This window comes from Rhinolophus sinicus, chromosome 14 (assembly GCF_057876585.1).
Source record: "Rhinolophus sinicus isolate RSI-liver-muscle chromosome 14, RSI-T2T, whole genome shotgun sequence".
Taxonomy (NCBI): Eukaryota; Metazoa; Chordata; class Mammalia; order Chiroptera; family Rhinolophidae; genus Rhinolophus; species Rhinolophus sinicus.
In genome coordinates this window covers 117,077,130-117,102,143 of record NC_142514.1, presented here as the reverse complement: position 1 = coordinate 117,102,143, position 25,014 = coordinate 117,077,130, and the positions used below count along the sequence as shown (strand labels likewise).

Here is a 25,014-nt window from a genome sequence, read left to right as displayed (position 1 = left end):
GTTCAAAAGATGATTGAAGCCTCTACATGATAGACAAACTTAATCTTTTTGATATAATTCCAACTGGGACTCTAACTGGAACTCATCCTGGCTATGCTGAATGGAATGGGCACATCTTCTTGTTTCCACAGGATAATGATGAATTAATGAATAATATTATGGATTCTGCGTTTGGTTCCCAAATATCTTTGATCTACTGGAAGACAGGAAAATCAGGTGAGCTCTCTTAGTCCATCTGTTTCCTGGCAAGCACTGACCTTAGAGAAAGTTGCTTAAATGTACTGCTTAGACAAGGAATGTGGAGGAAATATGGTAGTGCAGTTAGACACAAGCTTCAAGTTTCCATGAGAATATCACAGTAACTTAGAAATCTCCCCAGTGAGACAAAAAGCAGAATTTTTTTTACAGCCAATTCTACCCTAGTTATAAAAACAACCAACCAACCAACCAACCAACAAAACCATTTCAACATAGGAAACTAACGAGGTGATCTCAATCTTTAACACAGTAAAACTGAACTGAAAAGGAGAGTCATGTGATTTTATTTTACATGCTTCTGCATTTCCATTCATGCCTTAACTTTCTTGATTAGAACATAAAGTAAAAACTATCAGAAAGATTTCACAACGTTTCTTTTTTCTTTTTTTTTTTCAAAATATGTATACTAGGAAATGGGCTTTTTCCAGTCAGGCTGACCAATGATCATCTACTCAACACAGGTTATCAATATTTCCTCTGACCCACGAACAAAGAAGTAAAGATCTTTCAGTAAATGCCACGGATACGCCACGGTTAAGAAATAGTCATGCTTTTACGGTCATGGAAATCCCCCAGTGGTTTTGCCAGACCACTGATTAAGAAGGGGAAGTGTATGTGGTTATTACCGCTGGATTTCCCCTAAGTCCTAAGAGGAAAGCACCAACCACTCGGAGTGCAGGACACCGGGTGTGTAGGTTGGGGTGGGGACATTTAACAGCAGCGTGAGACTCTAACCCGCGCGGAACTGCCGGGGCGACAGGTGTCACCCGAGACGACTCGGCAGGCAGGTAGGTCTTGCCAGCGCACCTCGGCCTCCGGGCAGAAGGTGGGTGACCAGGGCCGCTGCGAGGCTGTGTAATTGTCAATCCCCCCAAACCCACCCCCTCCGGTAGGAGACGCTTCTGCTGCTCCGCCAGAGGAGCGCGGGGCCAGCAGCGGAGTAAGAGTGTCAGCAGGGAGACGCGGTCATCAAACTTTGCTCCAGGGCTCAGAGGTCGGCTACAGGTCGGCTCTCCAGCAGATCAGGGACAAGGCAAAGAGTGGGTCCTTCGCGAGCCTGGGCGTCTTTCTTTTCCCCGGCGCACGGGGCGCTCTCTTGACGGGTGGCGTTGGGGAGCGCCACTGCCCCACAGCCTTTGCTGTCAACCCACGGGGAGGTGCTGGGAGCGGGGCCGCGGGGTCCAGGGGGGCGCGAGGGTGCTGGCCGGCCCCGCGCTGCCTTCGCGGGCACTCACGTTTGTCCGCTTTCCTGCCGGGTGCTCAGTTTCTGTTTTACTTTTGGGGACAGCCAGTGGACTGGGGAAGCTTTGATATTTGGTTTAATTCGCTTGCCAAGCGCAATCACCTGGTCTTTGTGCCAAATAAGCTTCAGAACAGAGCCTAAAGCAGAACGTTGCCACAGCAAGGACTCAGTAAAATATTTATTTAATGAATAAATGGAGGAATGTTTCCAAATGGTGGCAGAAAGCAGATTATTTTGTTGTTGTTTTCCTGGTGATTAGCATGGAAATCTGATAGTGCTCTTAATTTAGTTAGTAAAGAGCTGGAGGCATTTACCTGATGCTAAAGTAACTAACAATAATGCTAAGTTAGTTTGCTATTATTTATTGCAAACATTAGGTGTTGCTAATTCCTATTATATGCTAGGACCCCTCCGAAGACTTCACAAGTGTTTTTCAGATTTAATTCTTACAAGCTGAAGAAGCAGTTACCATAATTACCAGTAGCTCCACTGACAATGAGGAAACTCTGGCTCAGGGAGGCCTACTTGTCCAAGATCACAGGCCTGGTAGGGGACACTGAATGGTATTGGAAACCCAAGTTGTCTGACTCCAAAGCGTGGTATTAAACCATCACTGTGCAGACTTTGTGGCCATTAATATAAAATTGATGACCTTAATACCGTGCACGTGAGGGTACTGTGGTCATGGGGGCTCAGTTAAGTTTGCTAACATTCACTTCTTCAGCAGAAAGTCTTTGTTACTACGTTATATGCCAGGCTGGTTGGATATTGGGGTCCGGATGGTACAGAGCTGAAACACAGGTCTGATCTGAGGAAGCAAACAGTCTGGGGGGAGGCAGAAAGAAAAGCAAATTTATGCTCCAGTGTGAGAGACATGGATATGCCAAGTGCCCAAAAAGGTAGTTGGGCTCAGGGAGGTTGCCCACTGGAAATGTTATAGTAAGAAGAGGTTGGGGACTTGAGCCAATCTGAGAAAGAACCACTAGAAAGGTAAGAGGAATTCCAAGAGAGTGGTATCAGAGAAGCCAAGGGTGTAGAGCATTTCTAAGAGGAAGTGGGCCCCAGTGTCAGACACAAAAATTTCCATTGGTTTTGGCAAAGAAGCTATTGGTGCTATTAATATTGAGATTAGTTTTAAGTGGTTCAGGCTAAAGCCAATTGTCGTGGGTGGGAGACCTTAACCATAGACACTTGTTCAGTTCACTTGGCTGTGAAGAGACGGTGAGATACAGGATGGTTGCTAGTGGAAAGTGTGGTTGACAGAGGATGTTTTGGTCTGTTTACATTTGAAAACTGGGACAGACTTAAGCATGCTTGTTATATTGAAGGAAAAGAGCCAGTAGAGAGTGAGAGTTGAATAAATGAGGGGGATGGGGTTAAGAGCAAGATTTCTGAAGCAGAAGGAGAGGATGGGACCTGTACAGGGGCAAGTGTTGTTATCAGAGGTAGCAAATAGCTTGTGAGTGAAAAAAGCATGGATTTGAGAATGTGAAAGGATTACTGCGCAATGATGTTTCTTTTTTTGAGAAACAGAAGGCAAAGCCATCTACCGAAAACGAGATGGGGAGTAGTGGAGGAGAAATTTGAGGAAGGTATTGAATGTTTAGAAGAGCTGCATAGGGCAGTGGGCTAAGAAGCTGTATAGGGCTGAGTAGAATAGTTAGGGATGGTGAAGGGCCAGCCCAGGTGGCCCCTGAAGTCATGCTGGTCCCAGGCTGCAAGGCTGCAGATCTTCCCCAACATTTTGAAGTCTAGGTGTTGGAAATGGTTAAGACAGAGTTTGAATGATCCAGGGTTGGCATCTTGGCATATTTTTGTATATTTATTATATAACTGTTGTCTAAATTTCTACAAACATGTGCCTTGTTTTTACAGCAAATCTTCTTTAGGGTAAAATCTGTGTAAGGGGTTAGCAATCTCAAACGCATAGGGGCCAGGCAGGTGATATAAATTAAAAAACTAGGGGTATGTTGCAAACAAAAACACACTTTGTTTACATATGTAACATGTAGGAATATTCTTCCTTTCCACAAAGAAATAGGGTACTCTCATTTTTCTCCACACATGTGTCCCTCTTTGTCTACCTTCCATTTTTGTTACTTTTGATAGACACAGGTATTAGGACAATTTCACTTTCCTCAGAATTCTACTGCAAGAAAAGCAATAGTGCTAGCTCAGTGACAAGTAGCAACTGACAGTCTCTGTATCAGGGAGTGAAAGTATGGTGCCAAACTGGGGAGCATGTGCCCTCTGTAAAGGGTACAGTTGCTGCTGGGAGCTGGCTGATTATTGCCATATAGGAAGACAGGCCCTGTGTGGCCTGATCTGGTTTTCCAAGAGAAGCTTGGAATCTAGAATGTTATGGAAAATCTCTTACTTTTTAAAAATGTTGGTAATTAATTAAAACATTTAAAAATACTGTGGTCCACAAAGAAACTTATTTGGAAAATTGGTGAAATTAAAGTAAGGCATCAGATTAATTAACAGAATTATCAATGTTAATTTCCTGGTTCCTATAATTGTCCTGTAGTTGTGTAGGATGGTAACTTTGGGGAAGTTGAGTGCAGTGTATGTGGGAACTGCTATTTGTGTAAGGTTCTCTAAGTATAAATTAATTTCAAAATTAAAAAGTTAAAAAAAAATTAGTAAAATACTAAAGTCCGATTCTGTGCAGGCCAAACATCATACCTCTACTGGCTCCCAGTTTGAGCCCTTTGGTTTTTGTCTGGGATTTCTTGGCCTCTGTGGTGCCTCATACAGCACCTTGGACATGGTAGGCAATCAGTAAATACTAGTGCTCTGTTTTGGAGAAAATGTTTTTAAAAAGATCATTGTGTTACTTTTATGAATTATTTCTCTTTTAAAACTATCTCTTTTTTTTTTTAAACAGGTTTTACAAAAGAAGTGAACTGTTCTACTTCTAGATTTTTTCAATTTTTTTTTCTGTACATCAAAACAGCTCAAAATGGAGGCCTAAAACCCTTAAAAGGGACTTAGTCTAATCTCTGGGAGGTAGTTTTGTGCATGCATAAACAAATTAAGTAATTAGAGTTTTTGGCATACAAAGAATATTCATTTTAAAAATATGATCTACTTATATGAAGTGTAACTATAAAGTATAATAATGAATTTGATTTTGAATTTGACGGTGGAAAAGTGATTGTACTTGGGACACATTGTTTAAGCACTCTTTGCAAAATTGGCCGGGCAATCTCCCACTGGTTGCTGTGTAGAGTACCTGTGTTTGGTAAAGACTTAAAAATGAATGACAGTTATCAAGAACAAAGAGTTAATATTCAACCCTCTGCTAAATTAGAGAAATATACAAATAAGACCTTTGACACATTAAAAGACTTCTACAATGACAAAGAAATGTCAAGAACAAAACTTTTTGCTATGTACAACAAATTTAGAGAAAGTAGGAAAGAAGAACTTGATGATTGGTGAAGAAATTAACCATTGATAAGACTACTGGTATTTTAAAAGTCTAAAATTTAGTTTGTTAAAATGGGCTATTATCTCTGAAAATGATAAGAATAAAAATGATGGCTGGATAGTTACATTTTGGTAAATTAACAAACTTATTCAGAAAGATAATTTACACAGAGACAATAATATACACCGAAAAGATTTTGATAACAATGTGTAAAATTTTAACCAATGAAAGGAAAACTGAAACTAGACATAATAACTCACCTTTGAGGGAAATAAACACTGGTATTGAGATGTGTTTCTCCTGCCATCTGGAAGTAAAACATTAAAGTCTGCAGTAGAAAATCCCAACATCCAAAAAAAAAAAAAAAAAATCCCAACATCTGTGGGACCCTGGAAACCATGTTTGCAAATCACTGCTAGAGAAACCCTGATGACTTGTTTATCCGTCATTGCTATTATTGATGCAGAACCTATTTACTAATTGCTACTCATAATTGAGATATTCTGAATTTTGAAAAGGTCTCTGCTGTTCATAAGGAGTGGATTGTGACAAAGTAAATTTATTTATTTATTTTGTCTTGATAAATTCCAGTTCAAGGTATGCTATCTGTGAAATAATTTCTAGCCAAAGCCAAATTTGAACAATTTGGTTATCCTTCTTAGCCTACTGACTCAGCACTCTGACTTTTGACTTTTTAAAAATAAGCCCACTGTCAGATTTGATGTTGACTCTCAACAGCGTGAAGCTGGATTTAAAAGACCCACTGAGCAAATACATTCCTCTCTGATAATTTATTTAAAATAGAATGTCTAATTTGCTAAGATTTAATGATATCACTATTTCTAAGCCACCAGGTTCCTGACAATCTATGGGAAATAATTATTATTCAATAAATCTTTAAAATTATGCCTTAAGATGTATCATCCAAGTCTGTTACTACTTAAGCTCTTTATCTGGAGGAAAATTTCAGATAGTTTGTTCTTCTATTAAAATGATTGTAGGAAGAAAAATTACTTAAGAAAGATTTGGGATACACCACATTTCACTGAATCTAATATGTCTTCAATTGTAAGACACACCATTATTTTATATACCTCTAAGAAATGAAAAATGCTGCTAATTAAAAGATGATATGCTATTAATTGTAAGATACTTCTCAACAGAGATATTGAAGCATGCATCTTAGAAGCAGTGAAATATGGTAAAGTGTTCTTTTCCTTTCTTGAGGTAGGTCTTAAGCGTTTTATTTATCTTGGCTACCAAATTTTACAATTTAAATAAAGCAAAATAAACATAGTTTGAATATTTTTCTGTAGAGTACTTACATTGCATAACTTTCCATCATGAAAACAAGTTAGCTCTGTGAGTCAGATGTTTTATCTTTAGGCTGGCTGAATGTCACTGAAACAATCTAGTGGAGAAATTGACCTATCTGTGGAAATGCCTGCCACTAAATGGCATCTTGATGACCTAACGCACTCTACACTTTTATGAAGGGTTTTAATTTTCATCACAAGGTACTGTGTAGCATCACGTTTACATTGCATCTATAAAGATTGTACAAAGGTGCTGTTGTGCATAATTGTCCCTTAAGATGATCAGTGCAGGACTTAAATTTTGCTGTGCTGAAACCCTAAATGCACAGGAGGAAAAAAACCCAAAAGATTTCCCATTCTAGGTGTTTAACCTAGTACTAAAACTAACATAAATCAAAAGCTGTGCACAAAACTACCTCCCTAGAGAAAGGCTAGTCCCTTTTCCTCCCCATCCATTTCTTTATGAACATAGTAGAAAATAGTGTCTTCTTATCAAACTTGATGAAAAGCGCAAACATGTTTGAATTGAAGTACGACTTTTCATGTGAACTGTACAGAATGTCTACATATTCGACTTTCCCCGCTGGTGTTCCTGTCTCAGAAAGGAGTCTTGCTCGTGCTGGTTTTTATTACACTGGTATAAATGACAAAGTCAAATGCTTCTGTTGTGGCCTGATGCTGGATAACTGGAAAGAAGGAGACAATCCTGTTGCAAAGCATAAAAAGTTGTATCCTAGCTGTAGCTTTGTTCAGAAACTAAATTCAGGTAACATTTTGGGAGCCACCTCTCAGCTTACTTTTCCTTCTACAGTGACAAATTCCACACATTTGTTATCTCCAAGTTTGGAAAACGGTGGATATTTCAGTGGCTCTTATTCAAGCTTTCCATCAAGTCCTCTAAATTCGGCATCAAATTCTATGAACTACGGACCAAATCAAGATTTTTCTGCCTTGAGGAGAAGTCCCTACCATTGTGTAATGAATACGCTAAACGCCAGATTACTTACTTTCCAGATGTGGCCATTGACTTTTTTGTCGCCAACAGACCTGGCAAAAGCAGGTTTTTACTATGTAGGGCCTGGAGACAGAGTAGCTTGCTTTGCCTGCGGTGGAAAATTGAGCAATTGGGAACCAAAGGATGATGCTATGTCAGAACACCTGAGACATTTCCCCAAATGCCCGTTTTTAGAAAATCAGCTTCAAGACACTTCAAGGTACCCTGTTTCTAACCTGAGCATGCAGACACGGGCAGCCCGATTTAGAACATTCTGTACCTGGCCCTCTAGTGTTCCAGTTCAACCTGAGCAGCTTGCAAATGCGGGTTTTTATTATATGGGTAAGAAACTTAATCTGATAAGAATAATAAAAAAAATTCAACATGTTTTATATATTGTAGTGGGCAATTTATATGTATTCATAAGTTTTGGTCCAAAATTAATTTTAGGTCACAACGATGATGTCAAATGCTTTTGCTGTGATGGTGGCTTAAGGTGTTGGGAATCTGGAGATGACCCATGGGTGGAACATGCCAAGTGGTTTCCAAGGTAATTGTTTGAAATTCTCTTTGCAAATGTGTATGATCATCATGAGATGGATTATATGTGTTAGACTTATAATCAGTTGCTACTTTATTCTTTGTTTCAAAAATACTGTGAATAAATTTTAGGATGGATTATTTAGAAAAACAATTACTTAAAAGGTTTTGATGGAAATTTAAGACAGAAGAAATAGATTTAGGATTTTTTGTGTGTAATTATGTGGATTTTTAAATAGTCTATGCTCATTTAAAAACCAAAATCACATGTTGTAGACAAGAACAGAAACAAAAAAATTAATATATCCAAAACTCACAACCTAAAGATGACTGCAGTTACCATTTTAGTGAACATCCCTCCAGATGTCTTTTTATGCTCATGTATATGTGTAGATAAATGTACACAATTTTACTACGTGAATTAGATATTGTATATGCTGTTTTGAAGCTCTTTTCAATCAACATTATTTCTTAGACATATTTCCATTCATTCATCATTCAATAATCGATCACCTATTGCCAAGCATTGTTCCAGGTGCTTAAAATACTCAGTGGGGCAAAACTAAGACTCCTGGTTTTATGTGATGATTTTATAGCAGGAGAGGCTGGACAATTAATAAAAACTTAATAAATAAGTTACATACATAGCACACTGGAAGATAATAAGTGCTATGGATTAAAAGAAAAAAGAGAACAGGATAAGGGAGATCAAAAGCACCAGACAGGTTGTAACATACGGTGATCAGAGTAAATATAGACCCAGCTCATCTGTTTTGATCACTACATAGCATTTTATTGTCATGTCTTTCGTTTTTGATTATTTCATACTTGTTCACACTCCTTTTTAAAAAATCAAAATCAGGTCTCCTATAATTATATTTTTCATGGTCAAAACTTTTACTATTTTTAATGTTGATCACCAAACTTGGTATCCTGAATTATTTTATAATGAAAATTGTGTGCATACATATATATATTAGGAGCTCTGAGTGGAGGCGGCCTTACTCATCTATAATGGACTGAGAGACTCCAGACCCTTAATCACTTCAGGTTTGGCAGGTTACCAGTTCTGGCCTTTCTCTTACTTACATCATATTGCCTTTGACTTCAGTGTCTCTTACCACATCTCATATGCTAAATGAATAGTCAAGTGGTTATATGTGTTTATGTTCATTTGAAATATTTAACAGTCTACAAATGTCTGGATTAAAATAATTCCCCAAACTTAATTTTGTTTACATTTTAGGTGTGAGTACTTGATACGAGTTAAAGGACAAGAATTTATCAGTCGAATTCAAGCCAGTTACCCTTACCTACTTGAACAGGTAGGAAGAGTATTGATTTTTTAGAATTTTATTGGGGAACACTGTGTTTTTCCAGGGTCCATCAGCTTTAAGTCATTGTCCTTCAATCTAGTTGTGGAGGGCGCAGCTCAGCTCCAAGTCCAGTCGCTGTTTTCAATCTTTAGTTGCCAGGGGCGCAGCCCACCATCCCATGGGGGAATCGAACCAGCAACCTTGTTGTTGAGAGCTCACGCTCTAACCAACTGAGTCATCCGGCTGCCCCTAAATGTTTTGCTATATAAATTTTCCTTAAAAGATTTGAGAAAGAGAATTGTATTGCTCTTTTTATCTTTCTGGAAAAGCAAATAAGAACTTATATAGCAGCATGAGGGTCAAACACTTTCTAGCCATAGTAAATGGAACTGATGTAAGGTCCACCTTATCCCAAAGGATGACTCAGGAAACGTAAGAGCTTTGGGTTGAAAGGCAAACAATGATTGTCTCACAGATCATTGAAAGGTGTAGCCCTTCTCCTGCTTTAATAAAAATAGATTTTATTTGTTAATATACACACATACACAAAGAATCTCGGTTAGTTATGGCTTAGGAAATTACTGTTGAATGTAAATAAAATACTGCTTTTGACATAGAAAATTTTTTTTCCAGTAAGTGAGTCAATTTGCCACAAGTTAAATAGAATAGGTCTCTTGATTCATTCTTTTTTTTTTTTTTTTTTTTGCAATGGACAGGATAAAATTTATGTTTTAATTTTCATACCTTTTTCTGTAGCTGTTATCTACTTCAGACAATCAAGAAGATGAAAATGCAGAGTCACCAAGTATGTATAATGATAATAATTGCCACATTTACATTAGAACCATTTGGTACTATTAAGATTGAAATTTGATAATGGTAATAATGTACATTTGTGTTATGATTTACAATTTATAATGAATTTCAAATACATTTAGTTGCTATTTCTCAAACTTTAGGGCATATCGTAATTGCCTGAGGAACTTTAAAAAAGATTACAGATTTCTAGTCTCCACTTTAAACCTACTGAATTGAATAGGGTGGGGCTTGAGCATCTGTAATTTTACCAAACTACATACATCCAGCCTAACCCTTGTTCTCAGACCAGTGTGGGAAGATCCACTATGACATTAGATTGCTCACATATTCTTTTTATGAAATGGAGGGTAGAAAATAGTATTCCCACTTTCCAGTAGGGACCCTGAGGCTTAGAGAGGTTAAGGGACCTGTCTATCACCTTAAACCTAAAAGGTGGTAGAGTCAATATTTGAACAAGCTCTTCTACTCCATTATCTAGTGTGCAATTTAATTCAGTATTTATTTTGTATCTATCTGCAATTATGAGGAAAGAACAGAGGACAGGAAAAACATAACTCCTGTTTTCATGAGCTAATAGTCTAAGGGATACAGACAAATACACAGATAGTTGAAAGGGATGTGGTGGGAAAGTAAAGTGTGCTATGAGAGTGCGTGAGGGACAATTACTCCGTCTTGGAAGATCAGCAAAAGTTTCAGATCAGAGGCAGTATTTGTCTTATCACAGAATCGAAGGGAATAGTAGGAATTAACCAAGTGACAAAGGGAAGAAAAGAATATTCCAGGTGGAGAGAACAGCACATGAAAGACTTAAGTGACACAAGAGAATGGGCACATTTGAAGAACTGAACAGAATTCTGTGTAGACAGAAGTAGGATTTGCAAACATATAAGTGAATAAAGCAAATCAGCTGCAAGAGAAGTCAGCACCGCAGGTGGAATTTGACCCAAGAGCCATCGTTTTGTGACTTCTGGGCTAGAATGTAGAATGAGAATGAGTAAGTGGCGAGAGATGAGGATAGAGAAGTAAACAGGGTCCAGATTGTGTGAGATCCTGTAAGCACAATTGAATGTTATCCTGAGAACAATGGAATTATTGATGGAATGTAAGAAGGAGTGTGGCACAGTCAGACTTGTGTTTTTAAAAAGTCACTCTGGTGCAATGTTGAGAATGCACTCGATAGGAGCAACGCTGTGAGAGGGCATTGTAGTCATAAAGGTGAGTGATGACAATGGCCTCTTTCGAAAATATGTGAAATGTATCTGATTTAGAATCCTCATTTGTTCATTCAACGTGGAAAAAAAGAACCTCAGTTCTGGTGGGGTTGATCCCTGACATTCTGTTTCCTTGTCCCATTCATTGTTATGCCAGATAATGCATATTTTGTATCTTAATGCAATATTCCATATCCTTATTCTAGTGACCGAACATGTATATCATTGTTTTAAATTTAACAAAGTTAATACAAAATAGTGCCTATACATTTTTTGGGCTTTTTGCTTTTGATATTGTAATAACTTCTAATTTTAAAAGTATACAGATGGTCCCCCTATGTGTTAAATTCTTTATTCCATATAGTTATTCATTGTGGACCTGGAGAAAACCGTTCAGAAGATGCAGTCATGATGAATACACCTGTGGTTACAGCTGCCTTGGAAATGGGCTTCAATAGAAGGCTGGTAAAACAGACAGTTCAGAGTAAAATCCTAACAACTGGAGAGAATTATAAAACCATCAGTGATCTTGTATTAGACTTACTTGATGCAGAAGATGAAATAAGGGAAGAGGAGAAAGGAAGAGCAACTGAGGAAGAAGAATCAGGTATATATATTTGTTAGTACAGTCTCTATTTCCATAATGGTTTGGTATCATTGTATGTAAGTTACTAAAAATATACTCATAGTCAATTCAATCAGATCTTCTTATGTTCAGTATTCTGAATTTGAATTCTGAAAAATTTCTTCACATTAAAATATATTTGAGTTGAAAATGGACATAATGAATGAAAGCATTTCCTCCTGATTCTTCTTAATTTATATTTTCATTCTGGGAGTTGATTGTGTATGTAATTATTCATGGCCTATTTTTTGATCCCAGGCTAGTTGCTCATGCCCATTTGTTGTAAATTGGGGTGGGATCAGGGACAATGATTAATTTTAATGTTAGAGTAATAGTATGTCAGCCTGTGACTATAAATTAATGTACAAATTATGATTAAGTCTCCTACCTGCCCACACAAGAGCTGAGTTCCCTTTTTCTCACGTCTCCCCAGTATTTAGAGGAGTCCTAGAATATGGTTTCACACTCTCTCAAGACAAGTTACCCACGCCCTTCCATGCTAGCTTTTTTTGCTCCTCTATTGCCTCTACTCTATTGCACTTCACAAAAACTCTCCTCCTCCGAGCATGTCCAGTCTCATCTGGTTGCTCAGACAGCTATCATCACTCTGGGCCAAGACAAAGAGGATGATCTCTCCGTTGCCACTCTTTCCCAAGCCTGGAGACCAGATCTGAGAGTCGTTTCAACAGACTGCAATTTTTAACAAGCTCTTACTGGAAATGTAGGGATGACAGAAGAGCATTATATCACAAAGGGCAATTGACAACCACGCCCATATGTGGCCTCTCTTCGAGCCCCTAAGCCCATCCTCATGAATCTCTCTGCCTAGCTTCTGGTTCATCTCTGTGTAGCTCTGGCCACTTTACACAAATAACTAGGAAAATCCCTAGCATGCTTTCCCTTATCAAAGCTCACACTCCCCAATATCCATAAAGCACAGAAAGAGAAAAGAGTTTGCCCCATATTCTTGTTCAAGGCCATCGGGGATCTATTTCTTCTCAAGATGATTGACAGTGAGATCGGTCCAACGCATTTCTGGATAAACCTACCCCTGCTCATGAAGGTGGATTTGTCTTCTGGCCAACCTAGGCAAATGTATCAGACCACAGTCATACAGCATTCCATACTTACCAAAGTGTGAATTATTCATTCCCTCACACCACTGATTCAGCAGGAACATAGTCCAGGTTCATCTTTGCCCAGCCTAGTCAAGTTCTCTTTTTCACTGTGAAGATCGGGCTGCACGTCCTTCCTGTAGTCTTCTCAGTCTTGACCATTGGTCATGAGTGAACAATTGTTCAAAGAAAAGAACACCTATCTCCGTAATTGTTTACAGACCCCATGAAGTCTAAGCCATCCAGCTATAAAATATTTATATTTGTTTCAAAGAAAGTCAACAAAGTCTGCAGAGATAATCCCAGGTCAACAATATGCAATAATTTGCATTATCAAAAAGATCCCTTAGTTCTCAGTTCAGCATTTTATGCTACTACCTAGCACAGTGTCTGTACATAGTCTGTACTCAAGAAGTATGTTTTAAATGAGTGAATGCAAATACTTCCATTTAGGTTACTGATTACTTTATGTGTTCCCAAGAGCAGTGAGTGAGTAATTTCTTGACAGTTGTGTAAATAAAGAGAGAATTAAAAATATTTTTTTCCAGAATAAAAGAATAATGTGCTTCAAAGGTATTTTCAAGTCTTCACCTCTTATAAGCCAGAATATAGTCTATGACTTTGAAATGAGAATTTTTTCTGCAGCTACTAGCAATCAAATTTTAGAAATTTTAAGAATTTCAGAGAACTTATTATGTTAGGTTAAGTAAAACCTAATTAGAAAAATATATCTTAGATTGAAAAACTAATATTCTTCAATACCGGGGTAAATTATAATTTAGTTTTCTAATATATCTCTACTCTAACATAGATACTTCACCAGAATTAAGTTCTAATTCTTCTCCCCCTCTTGCTGCTACTTTTTTGATCCTGTTGTTCTTTAAATTACTAAGGCTTGGTTGTTCGTTTGTCCAACAGATATTTATGAAACGTTTACCTTGTGCTTAGACACTGTTCTAGGTCCTGGTCTTTTTCTCATTGATTCTCAGAGCTTCAATTATCTTCAAAATGTATATCTTTAACCTTGACTTTTTGACTAAGCATTATTTTTTTATTCTTTATCAAATGGTTCTATTATTGTGTCCTATTACTTGACAAAGTCAGTGTTTCTAAAATCTAACAATCATCTCTCTCTACTAGTTCTTCTTTGGACAGTCATTATTAGTTATTTTATAAAAATAGCTTTATGGATCATGGTAAAACTATATGACAATTAGTAAACTTAGAGTCATAATTTATTTTCCAAAGAGTTAATAAAATTTCAGTTTCACAATGTCAAACATTTTACCAATAGATATAAAATCTAAATCTTGAAGGAGAATACAATGATCCTATGGGACAGGAATGTGTCATTGACGAATGGGATTTAGTTTTCAAAATGTGGTTTGTCTTTCCCTTTTTACTACAAAATACTTAGGTAATGGCAATAGCATATCTAATTTGGGGAAATATTAAAAATTCATATTAAAGTGGAATTTTTAAAGAAATTTTGTGGATGAATGATAATTTAAGAAAAAAAAGTTCTATCATTTTAATTTTCTTGATTTTATTTTTCCCCAATTTGACTAGACTGAATTGAAATTTCAATTTTTTTAGGTTCTACTTTTTATCTGGTTAAAAGTTTACCAGTATTGCCAAATAGTTGAAAGCACAGACTATGATGCCAACCTGCCTTGGTTTGACTTTTGCTAGTTGTGTGTCCTCTAGCAATTTACTTGCCACACCGTGCCTCTGTTTTCTCATCTGTTAAAATAGGTTACTAGGATCGCCCTCAAAGGGCTGTTGTGAAAATGAAATAAGTAAATACATCTACAGTGCTTACCACAGGGCTCAGTAAGGGTTAGTCCTTACTATAAATAGCATTATTATTAGCACAGGGGATCAGGTACACCCAAACCTAGCAATCAATGTTAATACCTAACTGATTATGGATTATGGTTGTTTTTCATTCAGTCATATATGTAGGTGTGGAAGGAAGTTTGTGAGAAGAGTTTGAACATGTTTGTGTTTGTTTTCTTTCTTTTATTTTATTGTTTTCTTTTTTTATAAAGATGACCTATCCTATATCCGGAAGAATAGAATGGCACTTTTTCAACATTTGACTTGTGTGCTTCCAATCCTGGATAGTCTACTAACTGCCAAAGTGATTAATGAACAAGAGCATGATGTTATTAAACAGAAAACACAGACATCTTTGCAAGCAAGAGAACTGATTGATACTGTTATAGTAAAAGGAAATTTTGCCGCTACCGTATTCAGAAACTCTCTACAAGAAATTGATTTCACATTATACAAGCGATTATTTGGTGAGTGCTGGAATATTACTTTTGAGAACTTTCCAGGTCAATTGAAAATATGCTGTTATTAATAATTTGTGATTATTGAAAACAATCCAGTCTATTTTATAAACTATTAATTGCACAAAAGACTAAAGACTTTTGTTGCCTTGATATTTTGACAGTTATTCATAGTATTTGGCCAGAGTCTAAACTGTTAGTTTAAAAATAAATATTCGTGACTAAACATTACCTTATTTGCCATAGTAATACTTCTTCTTTTTCTCCCTTAGTGCAACAGGATATAAAGTATATTCCTACGGAAAATGTTTCAGGTAAATTAGTACTAATAATTAAAACAGTAGAAAACATTTAAAAAAAAATTTCTTGGCTTTTCTTGGAGAAGCAGAAATTGCCTTTCATTAAAAATTTGTTTCTCTTTAGATTTACCAATGGAAGAACAATTGAGGAGACTACAAGAAGAAAGAACATGTAAAGTGTGTATGGACAAAGAAGTGTCCATAGTGTTTATTCCTTGTGGTCATTTAGTAGTATGCAAAGACTGTGCCCCTTCTCTAAGAAAATGTCCTATTTGTAGAGGTACAATCAAAGGTACAGTTCGTACATTTCTTTCATGAAGACGATCCAAAACTTTACAATTAATGGATTAAGTGTATTGTAATTTTAACTTTTATACTAATTTGGTTTCCTTAAGATTTTTAATTTATTTACAACTCAGATGATTTTGTTTTACGCACATATATTTATATAAATCTATAGCTAAAACATATAAACATATATTTTCCATAGTAAGAGAATGATAGGCTTTTTTTCTTGTGAACACAAAATAGGGATAAGCACTACAAGTACAATACTAAGTCAATATTTCATCACTATTGAAATTATAAGTGAAGTAAAATTTAAGATTTTTGAATTAAACTTTGAGAATTTTAAATATTTTGGAGTTGTAGTACGACTACAAGAACATGGATTCTCTGCCTTTTTTGATTGGTGTCCTATACACAGAAGGTCTTGATATTTGTTGAATGACTTTTTAGGGGCATGACGTTTTTGTAAAGAATTCTGTGAGGAACATTTTAATAAAACATTTGGAATTACTTTTTTTCTTAATATTTTTATTTCTATGATAATTTAGTCACTCACAGGCTCCATCCTTACCTCCTTAAGACGTCTTGAATATTGAAGTACAGTTTAAATCCCTTTCTTTACATTCACATTTGTAGAGCACAGGGGTCAACCACACCTGGCTTTAATCTATGGGATTCTATGGGATGTCTGAGATGAAATCAAACAATCCTTTCAGTAAATTTGTTTACTCATTTGTCTATTGATTCATTCAAGAAATCACATGCCAGCTCTATGATTGAGAAAAGTCCCTAGTTTTATTCTCACCATATTGGTACTAATTCTGGAACTTAGAAAGTACACTGGTTAACAGCCCTTGGAACCAACAGCTCTTTTTTGTAAATAAATTTGTTCTGTACTGTCAGTGTAGCAAAATTTCCTCCTTTGCATTACTTTTTGGCACCACATCCAATTCATAATTCTCTATCCTTTGTTTCCTATAGTTATTAGGACTTTAAAACCAGAAGTAACACTATGATGGGGAATATTTTGGAGGGACAAGCAACAGCCAATTATCTAAACCACTTCTAAATGTTTGCTAGAGTTCTACAGAGATGATTACAAATCAAGCAACTGGAGAAAGGATCCACATCCTTATTCTGATGCTGGGAGACTATTTCTTTGGGATGTAACTGATTTTGCCTCTCTGTTAAAAGGCTCAGGAGTTTAGCCACATGCTAACCACAGGGTCCTCCTCGGGTACTAGGCTTAATAAAATTGTAATATTGCTTAGATGATTTGCAACTCAGTTATAGCATAAATATTTAGATAGTACATGCCCTTTTTGCAACACCCATTTTTTTAACTGGTCTTACTGCATACCATACATACTATTTGAACTGCTATCTCCATTGTGAAACTCTCATTCATTTCTCATTTTAATAATCTATAGCTAACATAACCAACTTATTTATTCAAATATTTTATTCCCTAAGTATTAGTTAAATTGAAATTTTGTTTTGGAAAAAAATAAATCACTGTACATGATACTGGTATCTCCATTAGCTAATGATATGTCAGACACTGTTTTTGAGTATTTAACATCCATTAATTAATTTAGTTCTCTCCAACTTCACCCCCGCCCCCATCCAACATGGCCTTCAGTTCCCAGAATTAATTGGTAGATAATTTAAACTTCAATATGCAATATATAATATAAAGTGTTACAATTCAGAACTTCGCAGCAGGCTTAATTTCATACTTAGTTCATGCTCATTATAACTTCCATCCACTCTTTTTATTCATTTCCTAATATTACTTGATACTATTAGCCATTAAGTTCCTTTGTGGTCACAGGCAATGTGATTCAACCATCTTCACCTCCTCTTAACATTCTTGCACATCACAGTAGACAGTGTGGATGTCTACTAAGTAAATTCCAGGCAAAACTAGCAGATGTGATGTTTGAGGATTCACTATTTTAGAAGCAACATTCACATACTTGAAATAGACTCTCAGTGGGTCAGAACCGCTCATTCTTTTTAAAACTGTGCCCACCCCCACCCTTCCAGTCAAGAAGAGTTAGGCAAGGTCTAACTTGCAGTTTGTACTGTGCAAATAACAGGTATTTTTTTCAAATTGCACAATATACATGCTCCTTATCAGATTCTGACAGGTTTCTGCATAGAATTCAACCTCATTTTTTGCCATTTTCCCCTTGCTCATTATTTCCCGGTTACCTTGATTTTCTTCAGGTCTAAACATGACAAGCTCTTTTGCTTCAGGGTGTTTGACTGGAATATTCTTTCATTCATTCTTTTCCAAGCAAATTCCTACTCATCCTTAAGGTCTCACTTAGCATAGATGTTACATCCTCAGAGAGGCTTTCTCTGATTCCTAGCTAAATTTTATCCCTTAGACTGTCTTCCAAATGGCCCTTTCAGTCTTCATAACATTTACCACAATTTGTATGTGTACTCTTATTTCTTTAATGTTATATTCTATCATCAAAATTTCCATGAGAAAGAAAACCATGTGTTTTATTCACCAGTATATGTCTAGCATCTAGCAGAGAGCCTGGCCTAGAATAGGGCCCTATTGAATAATTGAATGAATCAGTGACTTTCTGTGAGTCGGGATGGGATGTGAGAGGGGATTTTCTCCTTCTTAGTTACCATTGTTGGTAAAACAGTATGACATAATCATTGATGGAGAATCATGGGCCAAATTCTGCGCTTGTTTAGATATCAGAAGGACTTTATAAGAGAAAAGCTTAACCCAGTTTAAAAAAAAGATTCATATTTGGCCAAAACATGGAAACAACCAAAGCATCCTTTGATAGATGATTGGATAAAGAAGTTGTGGTACATATATACAATGGAATATTACTCAGCCATAAGACAAGATGAAATACTGCCGTTTGCGACAATGTGGTTGGATTCTGAGATTATCATGCTAAGCTAAGTAAGTCAGAAAAAGTCAAGGACCATACGAGTTCATTCATATGTGGGTGATAAAACTAAAAGCAACAAACAAGACAAACAAGCAAAAACTCAGACACAGACAACAGTTTAGCGGTTACCAGAGAGTAAGGGGGGAAGGGGAAGGTAGAAGAGGGTAAAGGGGGTCAAATATACAGTGATGAAAGAAGATTTGACTTTGGGTGGTGAACACACAATGCAATATATAGATGATGTATTATAGAATTGTACACTTGTAACTTATATAATTTTATTAACCAATGTCAGCCCAATAAATTTAATAAAAAAAGATACATGTAAGAGGTGGCAATTGGAACTGTTTTCTGAATGATGAAGCAAGGTATTTCAATTTAGGAAAGACCATTTTTAAAAAAGGCACAAATACAGGCCTTAGAATGTTAGTAATAATCATAAACTGACATTTATTGAACTTGCATGTGTGAGCTGTCTATGTACATTATCTTATTTTAAACTCACTGCAATTTAAGAAAGACAGTATAAGCACAGGGATGAAAAGTGCAGGCTTTGGGTTCAAATCACAGATGAATAATCTTGGCAAATTATTTAATATCTCTGTGCCTCTGTGTGTATCTGTGTGGAAAGGGGATAATATAGCAACATTTTATAGCATTATGGTGAGGATTTAAAGAGTTAATTATATATATGCGTGTGTATACACACACACACACACACACGACATATCTCAGAATGAGCAAATATTATTAAGTTGATACAATTCTTGTTTTTTAAAGATGAAAAAAACCAAGGCTTGGAGAAGTTAAGTATATTGCCTAAGGTCTCAACTTGTAAATGAAAGAGTTGGGAGGAGAACCCACATTAACTACTACCAGAAATTGAAAGACACCTTAGGAGTTCTTTAGCTTAGTAATCATCCTGCCACTGGGATATTTGAATCACCTCTATAAGGAACCTCTCAAAAGTGCTCATCTGTCAGCTTTGTAATAGGAGTGAACACAACAGAACTTAAGTCATGCCCAGAATAGTGATCCATCTATTTTGTCAAGCCAAATTGTAATTCAAATTAGCTTAAACATATTACGTCATACCATACTACGATATGGTATAGTACCATATCCTATTGTACCATTTTCTAAATAATTGTAGACACTGTTATGCAAAATAAATATACATGGAAAAGCATTGTGAAATTTATTGATAGAGCTTTTTTCAATAAGATTTTATCAATCAATAGCTATTAAGTGTCAAACTGTAATGTGGGTATACTCAAAATATTTTGAGAGGTCTTCATACTTGAAAATATTGGGAATCACTGGTCCAAAATGGATCTGTGTATGGTAGTCCTTTGCCAGGCTATGGAGCACTTAATATATGGCTTACTCAGAATTAAGATGTGTGGTAATAAATTTCAAAGACCTAGTATAGAAGAATACAAAATATCTCAATACATGTTAAAGTGATAATATTTTAGATATGTTGGATTACAAATATATTAAAATGAATCTCACTCTTCTTTTTACTGTCTTAGTATGTTTAGTAGAAAATTTAAAATTACTTATGTAGATCACATTACATTTCTACTGGTCTAGAAAAATATAATTGCCCTTAGTTTTATCACTTTAAAACATTAGAGATTCATCAGTGTACAAGTATATACAAAGGTGATGTGTACTATAAAATATTCTCTCTAGGAAGCTAGTCTTGCCCCCCCACCCCAGGCTGGGTTAAAGGTCTCCTTCATGCTCCTTTATTATCTGTATTTGACTTTATGATAATGTTTTTCACATTGTATGGGATTAATTTCTTGGCCTCTTCTAGTCTGTAAGCTCCTGGACAGGGACTGTTTTTATTCTCCCTGTCCTTAGAATTTATGCACATGGTATGTACTCCATGTTTCTTAAATGAATGAGTTAATCTGCTCAAGGCCATATAACTCAAGGAGAAGCAGCAGAGATTAAAGCAAAACCTGTTTCACTCTAATGCCCAAGTTTTATACATTGTGACATGTTGCATGTATTTCAAAGATTAAAATGATTTGAGCAATCATCTATATGTTTTCAATATTTAATATCATTTACTTTACCTAACATATGAGGAGAACTCAATTTTCTAAGTCACCTAAAGTTTTGTTTATTGCACTTTCATAAGGCTTTGGAATAATTCTACTACAGATTCAACTGGTCAGTCTCTCCCACGATTGCTTTTTGGAAAACCACAGGAAAAGCCTTTCTTGGATCCTAGAAGTCTTTTATCTTTTCCTCCTTCGACAGGAAATATATATGGAAAGAACAAGGTACTCTATGCCTTGTGTTTGCCAGCATGAATTCTTGTGACTATTTTTCTCCAATAATAATGTCTTTTCTTTTGTTATGAGTTTGAGGAGTTGGGGGCCAATTAAAGAAAAGAGCACGAGGTGGTAGTAGCACACTACCAAGCTTTATTTTGATGGTGCTTGACTGCCTCATGCGAGGGTTATTCCCTTGCAGCAGGAGGCCTTCCAGAGACAGAGGTGTGGGAGCACCATGAAGGGAAAGAGGGCAAGGGAACTCTTAGGCAAGAGGAGAACCAGAAAGAAGGCTTACATCACATATAGTCTAGGTGACTGCTGTTGCACAACAGTCCCTGAGTCAGGGTAGGTGCAGCTTCGGGTCTTTTATAGCCTGAGGGTTTGTCTTTAGATAGTGGACACTGGGTATGCAGAGCAGGCAGACTCAAAATGGATTAAAATATGGTTATTTGGGATACATTAAGTTATTAGATGTGTAAAAATTTGAGTTTGGCACAAGAAAGTTTTTCAGCTAATGGTCCCAGTCTGCTGTGAGAAGTAAAAAATATGAGGCCAATATACACGGGCCATCTTTAACCCATTTACATAAACCTTTATCATCCTAACTTTTAACACATTGATTTTTGAATTTAGAACTGCCGAGATTCTAATTTACATTAAATGATTAATGTTCACTAATTAAGCTTTTAATTATTTCTGATACAGACTTTAAAAGCTGTCATGAACATTCAGATTCTTTATAATACAGCTGTAGAAATCTTTTCCATACTTATCTTGGTCATGTCCTCAGTATGTAAGATAAATTAAACCAAGTGAGCTTTCAGATTATTTCTAGTTCCACAACCTTAATGAAAAGATTTTATGGAAAAAAAGAAAAGTCTTAAGGCAGCTACAGTAGTACCTCGGTTTTTGAACGTCTCCATTGACGAACATTTTGGTTTACGAACGCCGTAAACCCGGAAACAAATGCTTCGGTTTTTGAGCACACCTTGGAAATCGAACATGTCACACGGTTTCTGCTGAGTGCAAGATCCTGAGGCCTAGCTTTCGGCTGTTTTTGAACGTTTCAGAACTCAAACAGTCTTCTGGAACAGATTATGTTCGAAAACCGAGGTACCACTGTATACATATATAAAGTGATTTTTTTTCCCCAACAGATGGAAAGGTAATGCTTGTAAATAAGTAACCACAAGCTGGGGAAGGAAGTTGTGATGTGGCCATAATTTCAAAGCTTTTTTTTAAAAGATTTTACTGGGGAAGGGGAACAGGACTTTATTGGAGAACAGTTTATACTTCCAGGACTTTTTTCCAAGTTAAGCTGTTGTCCTTTCAGTCTTAGTTGTGGAGGGCGCAGCTCAGCCTCCGGTCCAGTTGCCGTTGCTAGTAGCAGGGGGCGTAGCCCACCATCCCTTGCGGGATTCAAGGAATCGAACTGGCAACCTTGTGGTTGAGAGCCCACTGGCCCATGTGGGAATCGAGCTGGCAGCCTTCTGAGTTAGGAGCATGGAGCTCCAATCGCCTGAGCCACCGGGCCGGCCCCTAAGTTATTAATGTGTTGGGTTCGTTTATATTTTTTTTAAAGAAATACTTCAAAAATTTAGGAAAGTATACATTTCATCTTTGTAATGAGGGGTACCAGAACATGCCACCATAAAATGTGCCTCTTTGGCATATGGATTATTTTGAGCTAAAGGCCATTGAGAACCAGTATGAAAAGGTCTAAAAACAGGTAAAAGTTTTCCTTTCTTCATGGAAATTTACATTTATAAAGTACTTTTCCTGGTAATTTCCCTAAGGCCCCAAACCTCCTTTGTTGGTATTTAAACCCAAGTTCTAACCACCTGAGGGTTCCCCTCATTGAGGTTTCTCATCTATACATATGTGATGTACATGTTAATAAACTTGTTTTTCTCTTGCTAATCTTTCTTTGGCCAGTCTAATTTACAGAACCCAAGCTGGAGAACCTAAGATGGGCAAAAGAAGAGATTTTTTCCTTCCTTACAGTACCATGTTTCCCTGAAAATAAGACCTAGCCGGACAATCAGCTCTAATGCGTCTTTTGGAGCAAAAATTAATATAAGACCGGGTATTATGTTGTTATATTATGTTATATTATATTATGAGACCCGGTCTTATAGTAAAATAAGACCTGGTCTTATATTAATTTTTGCTCCAAAAGATGCATTAGAGCTGATTGTCCGGCTAGGTCTTATTTTCGGGGAAACATGGTATATACTGATGTGGGGAAGAAAAATAATTTTCCCTCTACCCTACTGAGTTATTGGCTGAGACCCCTGTAATAAAAGATTAGCAAAAGAAAAAAAAGTTTAACATGTATACCTCACATATACATGGGAGATACCCAGGGAAAAATGAGTAACTCCCTGATGTGGACAAAACCACAGGCTTAAATACCATCTTTAGCTAAAGATAAAAGAAATAAGGGTATGGGAGACCAGTTCTGGGGAGGCTACTAGGAAAAGCACAGTTAACAAAGGTAAAGTTTGTTTTACAGATTTAAGTCAGTGCCTTCTCCATTTGTCACCGCCCCACCCTATCTTTGATCTGCCTAGCTCAGTCTTAGCAAGAATCCTGCTAAGTCAGGTTAGTGAAAATTCCCCCACCATTGATAACTGACCAAATTCCTTAACCTCCACCTTTCATGTATTAAACCCTTGGCCTATCCTCAGCAAGAATCTCCCTGCCCTTGATGTCTCCACTAACTAATTTTACATCTGCTGACTCTTTCATTCTGCTGGTTGGCTATAAATCCTCAGCTGTCTGCTGTATTCAGAGTTGAGCCTGATCTCTCTCCAGTATTGCAATGCTCTTAGGACAATATGCCTGAATAAAGTCTCAACCTGTTGCTCCTTACTTGCTGACATTTTAACAAGTATCAGAATAATTTTTTAACAATACCACATATCAATTCTAACAATTTCATATTTAATTTTTAAAAATAAAATATATGCAATTGATTCATATGAAAAGATTTTCAGTGTCATTCATAATAGAGCAAATAAATTAAAATTATACTGAAATACTATTTATCTAATAGACTGGCAAAAAGCTGAAAGTTTGGTAACATACTCCCCTGGAATTTGTTATCAAATTGTGCAGCAAAATGGAATTTACATATATTGCTGGCTGGATTGCAAAATGCTAACTCCCATGAGGGGGAGGGATATGTGGTCATATCTAGCAAAATTACTATGAATTTACCATCTGATCTAACAATCCAACTTCTGGGAATATATCCTAAAATAAAATGTGTGTCCATGACTATTCATTATAGTACTATTTGTAATAGCAAAAGATTGGAAACCACTCAGATGTCTATCAATTAGGGAAATAGTTGAATACATTATAGTACTAGTTGAATATATTTTATGGTATATTTACACAAAGCAAAAGTATATTACTCAGCTCTGTCCATGGATTAGGTTATAAAAACAATACAACTCAATAACAACTAGCACTACAAACATTCAAATTATGGTCTTTAAACACCATTTCCCACTAAAGGAACCAAGACATGAGGTAAGAAATGTACAAAACCAGTCTGAAAAACAATCAAAGACTACTAGGGCCATGTCAAAAGGACTCAGGAGCCAATGTGAATGAGCTCATATTGGCCTAAGATTAATAAAAAACACTTGAGCACCAAGAATGACAACAACTTCAATATATTACAACTCACAAAATACATTTAAGTCACCAGATTCATAATGAAAGCTGTTCACTTTTATTTATCCACCAGGAATGTTTTTAATAGTTTAGGTCAAGATCTAACTTTTCCATTAGAATAACCATTCATTCAGGATTATTAACTAGTTCATCTTTTTCTCACTAACATGTAATACCAATGTCATATATCAAAGTTATACACATATGAATGAAACATTATATATATATATAATTGTGTGTGTGGGGGTGGCTCCTTATCTTGTTCCATTGTTTATTTGTACATTCTTGTGCTAATATAATACTGTCTTAATTACTTTATTTAGTTGCTTTATTATACAACTTGTTA

At 36.4% G+C, this 25,014-nt stretch overlaps 1 protein-coding gene across 1 annotated transcript; it reads left to right on the top strand.

The window, feature by feature from the left end:
- Positions 1–911: 911 nt before the first annotated feature.
- On the top strand, positions 912–16,268 carry BIRC3 (baculoviral IAP repeat containing 3). The gene is made up of 9 exons (XM_019712684.3): positions 912–1,046; positions 4,392–7,589; positions 7,698–7,797; positions 9,034–9,112; positions 9,860–9,908; positions 11,498–11,740; positions 14,925–15,179; positions 15,443–15,484; positions 15,594–16,268. The coding sequence occupies exons 2-9, from the start codon at positions 6,716–6,718 to the stop codon at positions 15,785–15,787; spliced, it is 1,836 nt and encodes a 611-aa protein (XP_019568243.3). The 5' UTR covers positions 912–1,046; positions 4,392–6,715; the 3' UTR covers positions 15,788–16,268.
- The last annotated feature ends 8,746 nt before the right edge of the window (positions 16,269–25,014 follow it).

Bases quoted from the DNA above. Each gene is read 5' to 3' on its own strand.
- BIRC3 (XM_019712684.3), top strand. From the start codon at position 6,716: ATGAACATAGTAGAAAATAGTGTCTTCTTATCAAACTTGATGAAAAGC. The intron at 9,909-11,497 runs GTATGTATAATG...TATTCCATATAG, and splicing joins TGAAAATGCAGAGTCACCAA to TTATTCATTGTGGACCTGGA. The intron at 15,485-15,593 runs GTAAATTAGTAC...GTTTCTCTTTAG, and splicing joins TCCTACGGAAAATGTTTCAG to ATTTACCAATGGAAGAACAA.